Source organism: Rutilus rutilus (genome assembly GCF_951802725.1).
Source record: "Rutilus rutilus genome assembly, chromosome: 21".
Taxonomy (NCBI): domain Eukaryota; kingdom Metazoa; phylum Chordata; class Actinopteri; order Cypriniformes; family Leuciscidae; genus Rutilus; species Rutilus rutilus.
In genome coordinates, this window is record NC_140226.1 from 19,456,584 (window position 1) to 19,476,281 (window position 19,698).

The 19,698-nt window shown below is 38.4% G+C and overlaps 1 protein-coding gene across 1 annotated transcript in view; it reads left to right on the top strand.

Annotated features, from left to right (window-relative positions):
• Positions 1–19,698, top strand: part of sgms1a (sphingomyelin synthase 1a) — a 23,413-nt gene continuing 3,715 nt past the window's right edge. Inside the window, exons 1-5 of the mRNA XM_084393968.1 lie at positions 1–344; positions 12,434–13,286; positions 15,960–16,077; positions 16,466–16,619; positions 16,836–17,002. Coding sequence (XP_084250094.1) covers positions 12,646–13,286; positions 15,960–16,077; positions 16,466–16,619; positions 16,836–17,002 — 1,080 coding nt within the window. The 5' untranslated portion in view covers positions 1–344; positions 12,434–12,645. The remainder of the gene's footprint in view (positions 345–12,433; positions 13,287–15,959; positions 16,078–16,465; positions 16,620–16,835; positions 17,003–19,698) is intronic.

Genomic DNA, 19,698 nt, shown 5'->3' on the forward strand with positions numbered 1-19,698 from the left:
TCTGGTTGGACCTTGGAGTGGGGCGGGGCGTTGAGTATCACGTCATAGGCAGTGGAAGAAGACGGGATCCTCCTCCTCTTTCTTCATCACGCAGCACCGACCGATTTTTAGCAATCCGCCCACTGACGCCCACGTCTCCAGTTTCGTATACGCGGCCAAAACCACCAGCAGCCCCATCACAACACAGCTACCCACTTCTGGAGAGGATATATTACGCGAAAGCGGGATTGTCAGGAGAGCCGTGTTGTTTTGGCCTGGTTCGCGATCGCGTTGGATCGCCACGGCTCGGGGTCGGACCAGCTACAAGTCTCCTTTGGAAAAAAAAGAAAAGAAAAACCAACACGGTGAGTTCGACTCAACGGAGCTGTTGATCTCTACTTCTCCAGGGCCTTTCTAAGAACACATTTCTTGTATTTTGACGTCAACTAGTCCTCTATATGTAAATAATAACCGCCCACTGTGGACTAGGGGGATTTATTTTCCAATAGGGTCGAATGATCCTTTGCTGTGTAATCTCTCTTTAATCGCTTGCCTAGTCATCTGGACCAGCTCTAACGTTACCGTTACCGAAGGTAAAGAGGCGTTATGACACGACACACCGGCAGGCAATGCCAGCATTTGCCACGCAATATTAGTGGAAAGCATATTTGTTGGTGATTTCGTAGTGTAGTGTAATCAAGCATAACGCGCCAGACGCATTATAGTTCTTGAAAACCGCAAAAATAATCACAGTGACTCATTGACATGCTGCGAGTCAGGTGCGAAGAGGCTTTTGTTAAGTAAGAGGCTGAGTGGCCCACATGTTGCTCTCTGTGGTTGTTGTTTACGCCACTTAGCCCGATTTAACATGTCCTAACGTTAATTAAAATCTTTGCCAACTATGCCACCGAACGATTAAAGTATCGTTCACCTAAAAATAAAATTCAGTGTGAGAAGTATTCCGTGACTTTCAGTCTGTTATTTTCGCCTCGCTCAAGTCAAATTGATTCCCTAAGGGACTCCCCTAGTATAATTTTACTAATGTGATGTCAACCGTTGTAAAGATGTTTTATACAAAACACTATGGTTCAGTGTGAGTCTGTAATATCGCGATAAATAATGGCAGCTCTTACCTCCTCAAGCAAATGCGATTTCTGTTCGTACATTGGCGCATTCGGTCTACTCAGTCAGACTGAAACGGATTTCCAGAAATTATTTTAATATTTCAAACTACATATAAATTTCGGATTTCATGTGAACTTTTTTTATTTTATTATTGTTAATAATATTATTGCCTTTCACACTTGCTAAATCAGATATGCACAAAAATCAGATTTGAACTAGCTTCTGTAGCCTAATTTTTGTTTACTAAACGTTGTTGGAAAATGCTTATGTAAAAAAGTTTATGGATGTATTTAAAACAATATTTCACAGTTTTTATGAGCTCCTTTGGGTGGTTTCAATCCAAGCATCAGGTCTATTGCTCCAACATTGTTCTAAACCTGTATGACTTTCCTTCTTCCTGTTTTTTCGTGGAATAAAAGAGGGAGATGTTTTAGAAAACTTTTCACTTATTTTCCATCCTTTTCCATGAACTAAAATGAATAGTGACTGAGTCTGTTATTATGGCTATAACTTCTCTTTTTGTGCTCCATGGAAATAAAGTAATATGGTTTTTTTTTTAACAACACGAGGGTGAGTAAATTAAATATTAATTTTGGGTAAAGTCTTCTGGTCTGTTGTAACGGTGGCAGGCTAAATATTATTTGTACCTGAATTCCAGTGAGCTTTTTTTGCACTCACTCTGAATCCATTCAGATACACATGAGTGATGCCTGATGGCTCTCACATGTCTCTTGATATTTCTCACTGATTGATTAATATTTGTCCACTAGAGCTGTACAACTACTGCTGCGTCCTCACAGTTGATACTTAATGTACTGAAAGCACTGAGGACTTTGACCTTGTTCTTTCTGCTTTACAGTAAATGGAGAATATCTTGGAAGAGAGTATTGACCCGTCAAAATGCTGTAAAATCACATGACCTTAATAGGAGAGAAGAGTTAAAACAGTTGGTCTTAAGCCACATAGAAAATTGCCTGATCTTTTTTAGGGCATGGAGGGAAAGCTGAATAAAATCTGCAGATGTTTTCCGTGTTGTTGGCTTAGCCGTATTTCTGCAGTTTGAGACCCAAGGTTACAGATTGTTTCAGTCTAAAGAGACTCAGGAATGACTTGAAACTGGGCCACATCATGGAAGCCATAGTGAGAAAAATGTGTTTCTAAATACTGGAAAGGAGAGCAGGAAAGAGGGAGATAGCAACATGCTCATATGGCCATGTTTCACACATAGGCCTATATGTATAAAGGAAGATATAAATCACTGGTCTCTGGTGAGCAGAGGTGTAAAGTCCAGGGGTCAGAAAGCCATACGTTTGTTCCACCCATGAACTGATGGGCTGATTTCACTAATTAGTTTTATCTCCTGGCTGAAAAACTGTGCAAATCCAGGTGATTGGAACTAAATACTGAGGAGGACTTTTACTTTCTGAACCTGGACTTCTCTGCTGGTGAGACGTTATTCCACGTATCCATGTAATCTTAAACAAGTTAGATGTGATGTAAGATTAAAACCAGTTATGCATCTGATTTTGCAGTGTATTTATGACTAGGATGTGGAGTCTGTGTGACATGTCTCTTCAGTTTCTTTCATACGCCACCCTTTCTCTTTCGGTTTTTCCAGTGATTTCTTTTTCTCTCTGTTATTCGTTTTTTACTCAGACACACATTCTCTTGTTCCTGTGTTTTACTTTCATACAATGTGTCCTACTTAAAGTGAAGTGTCATACAGTCTAATTATAGGAAGAGGTCTATATTTTTATCATCAATATCCCAAGGAGGTTAATAACAACATTCACGAGCAGTGCCGTCCCTTAAAATCATTGGGCCCGGGACAGTTTTTTTTTCTTTTTCATGGGTGGGCTCAATGAGTGGACACCTTATCATAGGAGACATTAGTAGGTCCCCTTTGTCACAGATCACAAGTGTGTGTGTGTGTGTGTGTGTGTGTGTGTAGGCATGATATATATAGCATATTCCCCGCTCAAGCACACACATAAAGCTTGTTATAAGTAATGATTATGAATGTGTCAGAAAAAATAGCAAGGTGAGGTTTTAATTATTTATTAATAAACTAGTGTTTTCTGATTCAGTGTCGGGTGCACAGATGATGTTGACGCTGACTCGCCATCTCCGTATAGTAGCCTATAGTGGATGCACCAATTGAGAGAAATGCATTTTTCATACGGATTACATAATCAGAGAGTATTTGTTGACTATTTGAATTGGTTCATTTAAAAGTAGACATTTCAAGCTTTCCATAGATATATTTCTCATGTCTGTGAGGCAAGTAGCCTATATGCTGAGTTTCGGTTCATTTTTGTGGCGCGCTCCAGTTCACAGAGACCGAGACGACAGAAAGCACATATTATTTTTGTATTATATATTTTACAAAAGCACAATGTTTTTTTTGTGATTGTGAGTTTATACAAATAAAAGTACCTTTACAGTTTCAAGTGATGTATTACCCTTGTCTGTATGACCATAAATGACAGAAAGTTGTTTTCGCTGTTATCAGGGAAAAAATGCAAGTTATCGTGCCGTGCCGGTGCCTCCATGTCACACTGTAAGCGCGCTATACTTTAGCGAACACTTCGATATGCGCCTAATAGCCCACATTTATCTAGGTTAACGTTAGAGCAAGCGCCATGTTTCAAATGATAAGCCATATTTGAGGTCGATGGATGATAGGAGAATGTTTGGATTTCCTGCCTGACACACTACCACAAGGACCCACCGTTAACGTCTTCACGGACTGCATGCCTGTTCCAAACTGTATAGGGCAACGTAGCTCCTACAGGTATGAAAAACAGGTATGCTTTCAGAATTCTGTCCTTTTTAGGGTCGCATCGGTTAACATCATGTCCTGTTTTTGGTTCTTTTAGATGTCTTTGGCCCATGTTGCATTCATATTTCTGTCGAACCGCATCAGAGTTTGTTTGGAAGTGGACCGAGACCCACCTTTTCAGCGGTCTCGGTCCGCTTGTTTGGTGCGCACCAGGGTTCGGATGGCAGCGTTCATACTTAATCAAATGAACAGCACCAAGAGTTCATTTTTTTTAATCGAACCAAACCTGCCAAGTGTGAGAACACCCATTTACTCTTCGAAAGCTCTGCAAACCAACTGCGGTTTGCAATACCTCGCAATCATGTTTGTATGAATGTTAGAGAAGCTTCTATACGTGCATTTAGATGGCAGGTGGTGTTTTGATGTGGTTTTAAGTGCAAGACTCTGGAGTATTCCAGCTGTTTTTTCAACCAGTTAATGCACTGATTACACACTTCACTTCATCACATGCATAAAAATACACGATTACTGCACTCAATGCATATTAAGGAGGTTAAATATCAGAATTTAATCTTATTAACAAAATGTGAAGGCATTGAGTGAGTATAATGAGTTAATAACAACTTTAAAGCATGTTTTGGGAGACCCAAATGCCCTCAATACCACTCTGTTTGTAGCACAGTGTTCTTATAATTTGTAAGATTATACTATAATGTAATATAAAACATATGTGCCAGTGTTTATGGATGTGTGTGTTTGTGTGTTCAGTGGTTCATTATGATGTGGGCAAAGAACAGAGTAAATAGTGTAAACCAAAATTTTTATTTACAATAAACTGTTCAGGGTTTACTGTACATTACTGTTCCTGGTTGTATTTTTATGTAAATGAATTGTGTGTTATTACAAACTAAATTAAGAGAAAGAAAACATGAGGAAAAAAGTGGGATTGAAAAAGAAAATAAGGAAGAGAAATTTATACATGTTTGGCAGGAAATTTAAATTTGAGGTAGTGCGTTGTGGTTGAGTTACTAAAATGGGAATGTGTGACCTTCGGGGAGGATTTGTGCTTTCTGGGGCATAAACGTCAAAGTTATGTGGAGGTCAGATAGTTCCTGCTTTGGGGATGGTTATGAGAACATGCATAGTAATAAGATTAAATGATTGAAACTTTTAAAAATGCAAATGCAAAGCAGGTAGAGCTGAGGTTATTGGAGTTTGTACCTAGAGCCGCAGATGTTTAGAGGAGCTGGGATGGATGAGGACATGGTCAAGGTCGCACGAAAGGAGGTGTACATGTTTTGCATAACAGCAGTTACATTGTATTTTATTACAAGAAATGAGGGACTGTATTTTGAAGATAAGAGTAGCAGATGCTCCTTCTCATTATCCACACACACACACAGGCGGAGTGTGGGGATAAAAAGACCTTCAACAGTCTTGTGGACAATATCAATGGACAACTTAAGGAGATTTATAAAACTTTTTCTTTGAGGAAATACCAACGATTATGTGTATGCATAGTCCGCCACGCATGGTAATCTATATTGCTGGGTCAGGACAAGAGTAATCCTGTTCGCATAAAGAATTAGTTTAATTATTCAGTTATGGGCCGGACAAATAATGCGTTGAATTTTAATATTAGGCTACACATAAAGCCAGAGCAGATCTGTTGTCTGTCTCCGAGCAACACACAGTAGTGTTTAGTTTCTGAATGATTCTGCATTTTAAGCCAATCAATCGGGTGAACCAATGATTCAATGGCCCATTCATAATGAAAGCCATTTATTCCTGAATTAATCAGCCTTTTGAAAGTTATCGAATTAATAACTCTATTGCTGCGTCCCAATTCGCCTACTTGTACTATGCCTTAAATGTAGGCCTATGTACTGTTTTTGTGAAGAAAAAGTACGTACTTTAGAGTGTGAAGCAGAAGAGTATACAGCTTTGGGACATAGGCCTACTACTTCTTCATAATTGCCTCTTTTTTAACGGACATCAGCTCTGTTGCTTAGTTACATGCATCCTGTCACCGTATAAACTGCCAGTAATATATAAACTCATAGTATGAGGGGCCGTACAAGCCAAAATCCATTCTTCTGCTGTCACACTCATACATTCTCCTTTCACATACATACATTTCTGCTGTCACACTCATACATTCTCCTTTCACATACATACATTTCTACTGTCACAGTCATACATTCTCCTTTCACATACATACATTTCTGCTGTCACACTCATACATTCTCCTTTCACATACATACATTTCTACTGTCACAGTCATACATTCTCCTTTCACATACATACATTTCTGCTGTCACACTCATACATTCTCCTTTCACATACATACATTTCTACTGTCACACTCATACATTCTCCTTTCACATACACACATTTCTACTGTCATACACAATACACATACATACTCCTTTCACATACATACATTTCTACTGTCACACACACATACATTTCTATACGCACACACACATACATTCTCCTTTCACATACATACATTTCTACTCTCACACACACATACATTCTCCTTTCACATACATACATTTCTACTCTCACACACATACATTCTCCTTTCACATAGAAATGTATGTATGTGAAAGGAGAATGTGTGTGTATATTTATATTTATATAATCGCAAACCCCATTCTTCAATGGAAAACAAAAGAAGATACAATGAAAGTCAATGAAGTTCCCCTTGTACTTTCACTGGTATGGACAAAAGACAGTTCTTCTGAAACACTCTTCAGAATATCTTCTTTTATATTCCACATAAGAAAGAAAGTCAGGTTTGGAATGACATGAGGATGAGTGATGATGACAAAATAATCATTTCTGGGTAAACGGTCCCTTAAACTGCCCTCACAAATAAATAGCTTTCTCAAATTGAGTAGAAAACAAAAGTCCCACTGGCATCAGCTGTTTAAGTTGCGTTCCTGTAGCCTATATTTGGTAGAGCATGGTTCTAGCAATGCTAAGGACTGCTGAAACATGCTGCCTTCACGTGCTATCGGACATTTCTTACTTCCTACTTCCCGCATTCAACTGCTTTGTTGTCAGAACGGCCAGGCATCATGGAGGACACCAGGTTTATTCTTGCCTAATGATTGGGAAAATCTTATTAAAGCCAAAATGATATTTAGCTTCCCATTCTTCAACAACTATAGGCCTAAACATTTAGCATGCTAACTAGATAGTCAGCTTGCTGGTGATTCTAGAAGTTTCTGTCAGATACATACAATATGCTTTAAATGATTCATAGAAGAAAATATGCATTACTTTAATGACAAGACAGACACTATGACACTGTTGGAGAAAACTAATAAGAATAGCAGTCACAGCAGCAATCATTCTCCTCTCCGCCAAGTTTAAAATGTATGACTCGTCCAATTAAGGAACTTGGATATCAAAATTAATCCCCGAGCTTCCCAGTGGTAAATACGACTTGAGACGGCGTTCATGTCCAGTTTTGAACTAGGAAACTCGTATTTATGATAATTCCGATAGCATGCAAAAAGGCAGCATTAGTTTTCAAATAAGCCTGAAGGACTTGATTAGCTGGATCAGGTGTGTTTAAATTAGCATCTAAATCTAAACTCTGCAGGTCTCTCGTCCTACAGGAACTTAGGGCCCCTGGCCTAATGCATAAATGGAAATAACAAAATGGCATCTGTGGCAGATTCAGGTTTACAGTGCTATGTTAAGGTTCATGTCTGTGAGGAGGATGTGGGCTGTAGATGTAGGGCAGAGCACCAAAATGGTGTTTATGTAGTCTTTGAAGCACTGATGAATTAATTTGCACAATATGGAGTCACGGAGATGGACACTGAAAACGTCTCCTAATGGAAAAATCCAAACACACGCACGCTTGCAGAGCACAGTCAGAGATTCTAGTAGATGGTTTGCTTTTCTTCTCTAAAGAAACATTTGCTTTCCCACAGCCAAGAACTAGAGCTTGTGGGAAAGTAGAGAAACCGCAGCTCTCAAGGATAGTATCTCTCAGTGGTTGCACAACTGGTGGTTCGTACACCTGCGTCTTCCATAAATTACTCCTTAACAGCATGACCTTTGATTTGTCGTCTTAAGATGTTGAATATTCACATTTTGGGCTTGACTGAGCCCACTGGCAAAATTGAAAGATAATTAGATAAGCATTTTTATGTCATCTGTTAAATTAGAGTTTTGTGTTTGTTTTCAGATAACAAGTAAAATGTAAAACAGTTCCTAAAGGACTGAAATGCGTAAGACTTCTTGGGATAATTTTGCTGATAACTGCATGTCTGAAATTTTGAATGGTCATATAAACTCCACTAATCTTACGCAACTAAACCAAAAGTATGATGCCACAAAAGTATTGCCTAACTACATATTGTATTTCTATCATTCAGAAATGACCGATAGAATTGTATGGGTTGCCAAACAAATGACTTTTACTTTCATGTGCGTTTAACTGCTTGTAAAATTTAAATATTAACCAAATTGTCCAGTTGTAAGCAAATCTTTATATCCAGCTAGTGCACTTACTGTGAATAAAGGCAAATACGCTATTTATTACTGCTGTTACTTTAAAGAGAACTGCGGCTTTTACCAAGAGAGAGTGCTTATCTGTCCTGTTTGTGTGTGTGTGTGTGTGTGTGTGTGTGTGTGTGTGTGTGTGTGTGTGTGTGTGTGTGTGTGTGTGTGTGTGTGTGTGTGTGTGTGTGTGTGTGTGTGTGTGTGTGTGTGTGTGTGTGTGTGTGTGTGTGTGTGTGTGTGTGTGTGTGTGTGTGTGTGTGTGTGTGTGTGTGGGTGTGTGTGTGTGGGTGTGTGTGTGTGGGTGTGTGTGTGTGGGTGTGTGGGGGTGTGTGTGGGTGTGTGTGTGTGTGTGGGGGTGTGTGTGGGTGTGTGTGTGTGTGTGGGTGTGTGTGTTCTGCTGCATGACTAACTGTTAGTAAAGACATCGCTGTGTGCTGTTTGGCCCAACATTGATCTTTATGTAATATTGCCTATGTTTAGTCCAATAGGCATTCTTTTGTGATAGCAGGTGTGTTTTTTCATATATTTCATGCGTGTCATCATGTGTTAAAAGTTTCACCAATGGCATGCATGACTGTTTCCACCTTACTATCAGCTGGACTGCATAATAAAGAACGAACAATATCGTAATGACGTATATTTCAATGGCCAGATGACTCTTCTGTTCATTTTTCCATAGTCTTTTGCTTTTGCTTGATTGCATATATATGAAAGGAGTTGCGTCCTTGTATGTGTGTGTTCTGTAAATATTTGCCACCTTTTGTGAATAGGAACTGGGCCAGGTGTGTTAAGAGGCCATGTTTGTTTTAAGATGATGTAAAATGAGAGGTTATCAAAACTGTGCAGCTATACACAAATGGAAAGCCTGTACGTTTCGACTGTGATGTTTATTCAGTCATGCAAAAGCTCATTTGATCTGTTCTGCTGCTGATATAAATGCTGGTATTGTTGAATGGTTTTGTAAAAAATGCCAATGAAATTTCTTAATTTTGAAATGAAACTTTAAAAGATTATTTTAAAGAGAAAGAAAATGTTGAAATCCTGTAGTTTGAAAGGATAATGAATAGGATATAATACCTCAAACTTTAGCATTGTGTCTTTAAAATTAATTTTTCGATTTAAAAAAAAAAATTCAATATGATATAAAAATGTCATAAAATACATTTTATGTTTTGGAATTGAATGTTATTCAATTTCACAGAATTTAGTGGATTGTTAGAATAGTGTGAAATGAAATGTCATGAGATTCCTTGAAATTCTACAAAACTATGACATTAAAATTCATGATATTGTATTTTCCATGATACGCCATTGCATGAAGTCCAATTGAATAGTTCCTTGCCTTAGTAATTATCAGACAGTGAAACTGGGTGAACAAGGCAATGATCAGATCCTTAATCCGGTTTAATTTTTAATATTTAAAGAAGACAAAAGGGTTTTGAAGAATCACCAGTGTATTTATTTTTATGGTCACGTCATTAAATTATGAAGATCCACTGTAATACGACTAACATGTGACACCCTCGGAAAAATTAGTAAATGCTTAATCAGTGTTACAATATATTTAAAATTAAAATGTAAAGCGTTTTCTTACAAGAGGGATGATAAAATGTCTGATAAAAAAGAGGAAGACCGTATAGCTCTAGAAAGGTGAGAAGTGAAAGCCATGCGTTTGCGAATGTTTTCTTGAATATTGTGTTGTTTTGTTCAGTGCTGCTTATCAGTCATGCAGGTTTTTTATTTCCCTGTCAGCTGTATATGTCTCTGTTTATCCACGTGGGTGTTCTCGCACAAGCTGGCCAACATCCGCTTGTTTTGTTACCACTTTGGAATTTTTTTTGGGGGGGAAAGGCTATGCATTTGGTTTGTGTACAAAGCATCAGCAGCCGTGTTAAATGATGATTTATAGAACATCTTATTAAGTAGGCTAGGTTTTATTTTAGTAAAGGTGAGATTTGTTTATTCAAGTTGTTAATTTGAAGCTTTTCTTATAACTAATGCATCATCATAAACATCATACACCCTGTTTACTGTTGATAACTTACTGGAAAAACTGGTAAACAGTAATTAGCATAATCAACAGCTGAACTCTCGTTAAAAATTAATTGTATTGAATGTAAATGTATTGTTTTTGGACTATTGTTAACATGAACAAACAATGAACAATACTTCTGCAGCATGTATTAATCTTAGTTGTTAAACTCAACTGTCAAAACTGTTGTATCTGTTAACATTAGTTAATGCACTGTTAACTAACATGAACATTTTTATTAGCTAACATTAACAAAGGTTAATAAATGCTGTAAGAATATATTGCTCATTAACAGGCCAAGTTAAAATGTAACTTTTAAAATGCAAAAAGATATTTCAAGGACGGAAGTGTTTCAGCACTGTTAATGCATATCACAAATACTCCTTGTATGTCTAATGAATGCGATGTGATGTAACACATAAAGTAAGGAAACAAGATGAGCTGATGAATCTGACCGAACCGACCGAACCGGTTTTAGCGACTTAATAAGGTTGAGAGAACTTTTAAAAAATGAAACTAAAACGTCATTTTAGAATAAAACAAGAATAGATGCTGTGGAAAATGAAAAACTAAATCAGCTTTTGCCCATAGGTCAGTTCACTAAGAGCAACACAGATTCCTATCGCTGCTAAAAGGATAAAAGCTAATGGTTGGCTAGTCATCTGACAAATGTCCTGTGGTTATTTGGCATAATTTCCAAGTTGCTATTTACTTGTTGTTGTTTCTTAATGCTGACTGGTTATTCTTTGTGTGTGTGTGTGTGTGTGTGTGAGTGTTTTTCCCCTAAGCTGATTTAATAACCAAAGGTCTTCCAGCCATAATGTTGAGTCAGAGACTTTTAATCTCTCTCTCTCTCTCTCTCTCTCTCTCTCTCTCTCTCTCTCTCTCTCTCTCTCTCTCTCTCTCTCTCTCTCTCTCTCTCTCTCTCTCTCTCTCTCTCTCTCTCTCTCTCTCTCTCTCTCTCTCTCTCTCTCTCTCTCTCTCTCTCTCTCTCTCTCTCTCTCTCTCTCTCTCTCTCTCTCTCTCTCTCTCTCTCTCTCTCTCTCTCTCTCTCTCTCTCTCTAAGTTTGTTCGCTCTTTGTATTGTTTATGCTCAATTACGCACACATACAAGTTATAGCTTGGCAAGTAGAAGTCATTATCTGCATTCCAGAACATTAAGGGGGTATGTGGCGTATTGTTGCGTAACAAGTAATATAATATCTAGCTGTATGCTCTGTGTCAGCATACATACATAGTTAAAGCTGAAAATATAGATTTTTAAATAAAGTTTGCACAGCTCTAAAATTAGCTACACTTTATGGGCCTACTGATATATGAGAATTTTTTTTTTTGTTATTAATCATGTTTCTATTTTCCGCAGCTTCGAACCAAACCAAACAGCTGAGAGATTAATTACAACATTGCATGCTTTTAAAGAAAAAAAAAAGTGTATGACAAATGGAAAAAATCAACTATGCTTAAGTTATTTTATGAGTCAAGGAATGACACATCCCATGAATCATTATGAACTAGTGGATGCATAAAATTGACCAAATGTTACTGTAAAGATTTATAATGTTACTAAATATTTCTACTTCAAATAACTGCTGTCCTTTCTGTTCATCAAAGAATCCTGAAAAAAATGTATCACGGTTTTCACAATAATATCAAGCCGCTCCACTGTTTTCAACATTGATAGTAATTGGAAATGTTTCTTGAGCTCCAGATCACAATATTTGAATGATGTTTAAAGGATTATGTGACCGAAGACTGGAGTAATGGCGACATAATGAAGCTTTTTTCTTTTTCTTTTTTTTGCCATGCTATGCCACAGTTACTTTTGTTGGTCAAAACTGGTGAACAGGATGCATGCTCTTGATACACACAAATGTCTACATAATTGGCAGCAAATATTATTGTTTTCTATTACTGCTAGGGCAAATAATTGGTTTTTCGGTATACATCACAGTCTGTTAGCTAACTTGAATGTGCTTTTTCTTTTTCAGGGCCATACATTGGTGCACACTGACACTAAGGGATTCTGCACCCTTGAGACTACGAAATTTGAGTTACCGCAGAGCTGGACCTCCCAGCTACTCTCTTCCAATGTCCCAGAGACGCTATGACTGCTGTCGGGGCACCAAACTGCTGAGTGTGGGCTCAACTCCCCTCCCCAGCCCCTGAAACGGCCCTCCTACTCTTTCTTTCCTACCCAGACATGAAGGAGGTGAGGCTGTGGACAGGCAGTGACGTCTCCGATTGGCTGACAGATGAGGGCATGCAGGAGTATACGGATGCGTTGCGGAACAAGGACGGCCCTGCCCTCTTGCAACTCTCTGAGGAAGACTTTAACGCCTCGCCTTTGTCCCTGGTCACCGGGGACGGTGGTCGACAACTTTTGGAGCGCATAGAGACGTTGCGCTTCACCAGCCACATGAAGGCACACAAGAGCAACAACCATGAAAACAGTCACCACGCCAACGGACACGTCAGCGGCGCCCTTGCCAACGGCAGTGTTAGCAACGGCAAGATCCTCAACGGCTTTTCAAAGAACAGCTTGCACTCTGATGCAGTTCGTATCTTGGTTCCGCCTCTGCCTGAGCAGGAGCGAACGCCGTATCCCACCGAGTGGTTCAAAACAGGTGTGGCCTTCCTGTACGCTCTGTGTTGCTTTCTCACAACAACAGTTGTGATCTCAGTGGTGCACGAACGCGTCCCACCCAAGGAAGAGTCCCCGCCCCTGCCAGATAAATTCTTTGATCTGTTTGATCGCGTGGAGTGGGCGTTTTCCATCTGTGAGATCAATGGCATGCTGCTCGTGGGACTGTGGTTTGCACAGTGGCTTCTGCTTAAACACAGGTTGGTTCCTCACTCATTATACCAGTGGTTTTCAACCTCTTTGATTCCAAGGATCCGCATTGTCCACATTAATATTCGAAGGCCCCCTGTTGTTGGTAACGTATTTTAATCTATGGACAGTTCTAGTATATGTTAATAAAAAAGTAACTAAAATAATTATAAAAATGATCGCAGTTAAAATAATTACACGGTTACATTTTTTTAAGATCCCGCTCTTTTTAACCCATGAACCTACATGACTTTTCCAGTCATTTTTATGGCTATCTTTGCAAGGACGTTCATTGATATAATGAAACCCCTAGCCCCTTAACCTAGCCTTAACCATCACAACTAAATGCCTAATCCTAACCCTATCCCTATAACCAAGTCTTAACCCTCCAACAGCCAAAAGGGTCCTCACTTTACTTTGTCCTCACTCTGATGGTTGAAAACTCAAACTGGCCCTCACAAACATAAAGGCCCCGATATACTCACAGCGAAGTTCTTTTTCGTTCTTCGCTTGGGGGTAAAAAGAAGTTAGAAATACATGAGCAGTGGTATACTGTTAGCGAACATCCCAACACCACCCACACTATTAGCTATGTGCAAAATTGGAATGTCATGTTATCTTGCTTTCGGAGGCATATCATGCCTGCTGTTTGGGAACGCAGTCGTGTAAGATGGTTCCTGGAGGTAATTATACCAAACCACTTTGACAACAGACTTAGCTCAGGCATTTCAGAACGACCAATTTCAGGTGCTGTGTAACGAGATCCATCCGCTGGTTAGTCCGGTTATGCTGTCCCATCGTGCAAAGTCACATTACTTTTTTGATGCGCATCGAGGAGTTTATTCGGTAAATGTGTTTCCATCGTAGTTTATGCACGTTTGCTTAACGGATAAAAATGTATCCGACTCAGCTGAAGTGCTTAAGGTTTTTTTTAATGCGCATTTTAAGAATTTATGCGCATCTTGCCGTTTCCATCCAGCAATATCCCAAAATGCGCATAAAAATAGGTGGATGGAAACATAGTCATTGCTGAGAGCATTGTTTAGATGAATATGTAAACATGTTATGCATGCCTTCCTTTCAATAACAAAATAAACAGAAAAAATATAAGAAAACCAAGCATTTTTTTTAAAGAAAGCATAAGAAAATCATCTGATCATAGCAACAGGGTTTGCACAAGCTCTTTAATTCAACACTCTATTAACGTCCCTTCAAGTTTATTGCTTAAAAGCAAGCAGCTTTACTGTATTAAACATGAAAAAACGGTTGTCAGTGTCTCATTTCAACAGAAGTACAACTCCATTTTATACTATAAAGCAGTTCTCCAGTGTGTTCATGTTTTTACACACGGACATCTGACTGAACAGAAGAAATAAAGTGTATCACTTCATTTAAGTGTTTTCGCTTGTGTATTGGGTGTATTGGAGCCTTAAAGGAACACTCCACCGTTTTTTGAAATAGGGCTTATTCACCTTCTTTCCTACATTTAGATAGGTGGGCAAATGCAGTTTTGTCTCAGTGCATGCATTGTTTTAGTTTGACAGGGTCGGCCCTAGCTTAGCTTAGCATAATGAATGGAATCCTTTGTTGCCAGCTAGCATGTCATGAGTAAAAGTAATATATAAAATAAAAAAAACCCACCTAATTACTTCTTGTGGCCTGCGTATTCACAATAAGTACAAATAATGATGCAGATAATTAGGCGATTTCCTATGCAGATATTGACTTGGGACTATATTAGGGGGAAGCACAGAGGGTGCAGAGATATCACGCCCAAGTAGCAGTGCCTCGCCTGTGCTTCCCCCTAATATAGTCCTTAATATATAAGTCAATATCTGCCTAGGAAATCGCCTTGTGTTAATCTGCATCACTATTTGTACTCGTTGTGAATACGCAGGCCACAAGAAGTAATTAGTTTTTTTTTTTTTTTTATATATCACTTTTACTCAGGACATGCTAGCTGGCAACAAAGGATTCCATTCATTATGCTAAGCTAAGCTAGCGCTGACCCTGTCAAACTAAAACAATGCATGCACTGAGACAAAAATGCATTTGCCCACCTATCTAAATGTAGGAAAGAAGGTGAATAAGCCCTATTTCAAAAAACGGTGGAGTGTTCCTTTAACTTTACAAGCACGCACACACACACACACACACACACACACACACAAAATAAATAAAAAATATATAGGCTATATCTTGATATTTAGTTAAGTTTTTGCTTTTAAAGCCATTTTATGTTATTTATGTTAGCCTTTTGTGTTATTTTAAATAATTAAATCATTTTAACTCTTCTGGTGATATACAATGGCAGGTAAAAACAAAAAGAAGGTAAAAAGCAGGTAAATTTGGAGTTGAAACTGAGAAATCAATGTTATGCTGTTTATGTTAGCCTTTTGTGTTTTTTAAAAAAAATGTAAGTTATCTTTAGGCCTCGTTTGGAAGTTTGCTGAGGCTACCTAATACCCCTGTTAAGAACCACTGCTTTATCCCTCAAAGCTGATCCCATCTTGTTCAATTTAGTTCATGGCGTCATCTCCTAAACTGCTGAGTCACAATAATTTAACTCCTGTTGTGACTACTAAATAATTGCATTGACATCCTTAAACCATGTGGCCTATCCTATGATCCTTCTCTGGCTGTTATTTTCTCTGACTCTGCACCTGATTTCTCTCTGTTTGCAGGGCCATAATCGGTCGCCGGTTCTTTTTTATCGTGGGAACCCTGTATCTGTACAGATGCGTGACCATGTACGTTACAACATTACCTGTGCCAGGCATGCACTTCAAGTGTTCCCCCAAGGTAACTGCTGAAGAATGACAGTACTCTTAGCTCGACACTGCAACTAATCCATGATGGTTAATGTTGGTCTAGAATAGGCATACTGTTGATCTAAAGTTGGATGATGGATGTGAAATCGAAAATCTTTCACAGTCTTTCGAGATTTACAGTGAATCGTGACCTAATAACAAAGCTTGTATAACTTGATATAACACATGGCCATTTTTATGTTTCTAGCAAAGTAACTTTTGGTCACTGTCTGGTTTATGGGTTCATACTTGTGAACTAGTCCTCAAAATCAAAGTTTGTGAGAGAGAACAAAGATATAGTCAAGAAATAGTTGTTTGTCTATCTATACATGTTTTTGTGCTTGTATATGCTTATGTGTTTGTTTGTGTGTGTGTTCTAGCTCTTTGGTGACTGGGAGGCGCAGTCACGGCGGGTAATGAAAATGATGGCAGGTGGTGGCTTGTCAATCACTGGCTCTCACTCTTTGTGTGGAGATTACCTGTACAGTGGGCACACAGTGATGCTGACTCTAACGTACCTCTTTATTAAAGAGTGTGAGTACACATATTAATAAACAATCATGGAAAAACTCAGATTCTTAGCCTGTCTGAACGTTGTTTTTGTGATTTGTTTATATCTCCATCTAGTGGACATGAAGAGCAATAACACCATCTAGCATACATTAAAAAAAACAGCAATGAAACATATGTTACTTCTGCCTACACTGTGAAACCAATACACAGAATAAAAAAAATGTTTATGGGTGACAGATTCTCCACGGAGGTTCTGGTGGTACCACTGGATCTGCTGGTGCCTGAGTGCTGTCGGTATCTGCTGCATCCTGTTGGCTCATGACCACTACACCATTGACGTGGTGGTGGCCTACTTCATGACCACACGCCTCTTCTGGTGGTACCATACAATGGCCAATCAGCAGGTAAATTTGGAATTGAAACTGAGAAATCTCTGCTGATTTACCAGATTTAAACATCTAGTGCTCACTTAATTTTTCAAATAATATTTTTTGAAAAATCATGTTCTCAAATATGATAGAGCTGGTATCTTGAGGTATATTTATTTCAATTAGAGCTTTAATGCTTTTATTGCTGTATTATGCACTCCATATGTATTATTCTATATAACACACACACACACATATATATATATATACAGTGCTATGCATAAGTGAATACACCCATGCTAAAGTTGACTAAAAAGAGGAATAAAAAATCATATTTTGGAAATTGAACTTAATGCCTTAATTAAAAAAATTAGGAAAAATCCAACCTTTAAGGACACCGATTTTCTTTGTGAATGAATGATGTATCGTAAATAAATAAATGTTCTTCCTTAAAATACATGGTGCATAAGTGAGTACACCCCTATGTTAAATTCCCATAGAGGCAGGCAGATTTTTTTTTTAAAGTATTTCTTTTTTTCTTTTTTTAGGATACTATGCATCCTGATAAAGTTCCCTTGGCCTTTGGAATTAAAATAGCCCCACATTATCACATAGCCTTCACCATACCTAGAGATTGGCATGGTTTTATTTCAGTTTTTATCAGGATGCATAGTATCCTAAAAAAATTTTTTTTTAAATACTTAAAAATAAAAATCTGCCTGCCTCTATAGGTGAGATAGAGCTTTCTCAGATGAGAAAGTTGGATATCTTGGCATTGTACAATATTTTTGCTGCACTAAAGTGCAGTTATTATTGGGTCATTATTTCACAATTTTTATTATACACCCTGGAAAAAACTACAGAGGAAAATTACAAATTAAAATAAGGTGCTGAGTAATGAATAAAAATACAACCCCAAATCAAGTTGGGACATTTTGTAAAATGCAATGAAATCAAGAATCTATGATTTGTTAATTCTCTTTCAACTTTATTTACCTGACAAAAGTACAAAGAAAAGATTTCCAATGTGTTCACTGAACAACTTAATTGTATTTTAGAAATATAAACAAGTTTTGATGGCTGCTATACACTCCAAAAAAGCTGGGACAGAGGTTAAATAAAAGTGAAAAGCTTATAGAATATAGTTAAACTCTTTTGAAAAAGTCCACAATAAGAATTGGTAATAGGTGACGGTATCGTGTAAAAGGAGTATCTCAGTCTTTGCTAGCACTTTGTGCCAAATATCATGAGAGAATTGTTGAACAATTCAAAAATCTAATTTCTCGATGCAAGGTTGCAAAGAACCTTTCACCTTCTACCATACATAATATTATGAAAAGATTCAGGGAATCCAGAGAAATCTCAGTCTGTGTAGGGCAAGCCAGGAGACCTCTGTTGAATGTGTGTGACCTTCGAGCCTTCAGATGGCATTGCATGAGAAAACATCATGTTACTGTGTTAAATATAGCCACATGGGCTCAGGAGTACTTTGGAAAACCACTGTCACTTAACAGTCTGATGCTGCATCAAGAAATGCATCTCAAATCTCTGTAACGCAAGGAGAGGGCTATACGCCTTTTCAGGGTTCTTTGAGTTCTCTGGGCCCGATCTCATCTCAGATGGTCTAGAATACAGTGGAAGTGTGTGTTGCGGTCACAAGAGTCCATGTTTCAGCTTGTTTTTTGGGAAAATCGGACATCGAGTTTTCAGTCCCAAAAACGAAAGGGACTTTCATCGGTGATGGGCACAAAAGCAAGCATCTGTCATGGTATGGGGGTGCATCAGTGCAAACTGTATGGGTGACTTACCTGTGTGTGAAGGTAGCACTGACGTGGAGACGTATATTGGAATTGTACAGAGACATTTAATAGCATCAAGATTACATCTTTCCTGGGAACCAAGTCAATGCCAGGCCTCAATCAGCACGTGCTACAACAGAGTGGTTTCTAGACACTCTACACCGTAGAAGAGATGTGCTTGACTGGCCTGCCTGCAGTCCAGATCTGTCTCTTATTGAAAATATATGGCCCATCATGAAAAGGAGAATCAGACAACGACTGCACAGTTGTCTTGTGTCAGGCGAGATTGGGCAAAAAATCCACTTGCAACAATTAGTATCCTTAATTCCCAAACTATTAAAGGTCCCATTGCATGGATTATTTTATAATGTTAGTATGTTTTTTAGATCAAAAGTTGTTATAATTTAGAAATAAAAGGCATTTTTCCTAGCCTGATTTTAGCCTCTGATTTGAACGCTCTGTTTGAAGGGGCGTGTCTGTGTGAGACTTCAGTGTAAACGCCCACTGCTGTGATTGGCTGCTGTGAGACTTCAGTGTAAGCCTGTTGATCACGTGAATGAAGATCTTATCATTGCAACGCAGTTTCTGCACTCTCACTAATGATTTCACCAATGCAAACATGATGTACGTACAGTAAGAGCTTCGTTGTGCAGTGTAACAGCGTCATTGATTTCATAACGAGTTTTGGCAAGTGTCCAGATAAACTCACACTGTGTGATTGACAGCTTGGGCGACTGGAAAGGGATTGTTCTTTGATCGCTATCTGTATATTAATCACAGTTTAAGTAAGATTATTTTTATCCTACTAAGAGAAACGACGTGAAGTTGATCGTTTAGTCACTGGCTTGATTTACTGATGCATAAACAGTATTGAACGACTTTGAGAGAATGATTATCTGTCTGAACTTGAACAATTACACATCAGACATTCAC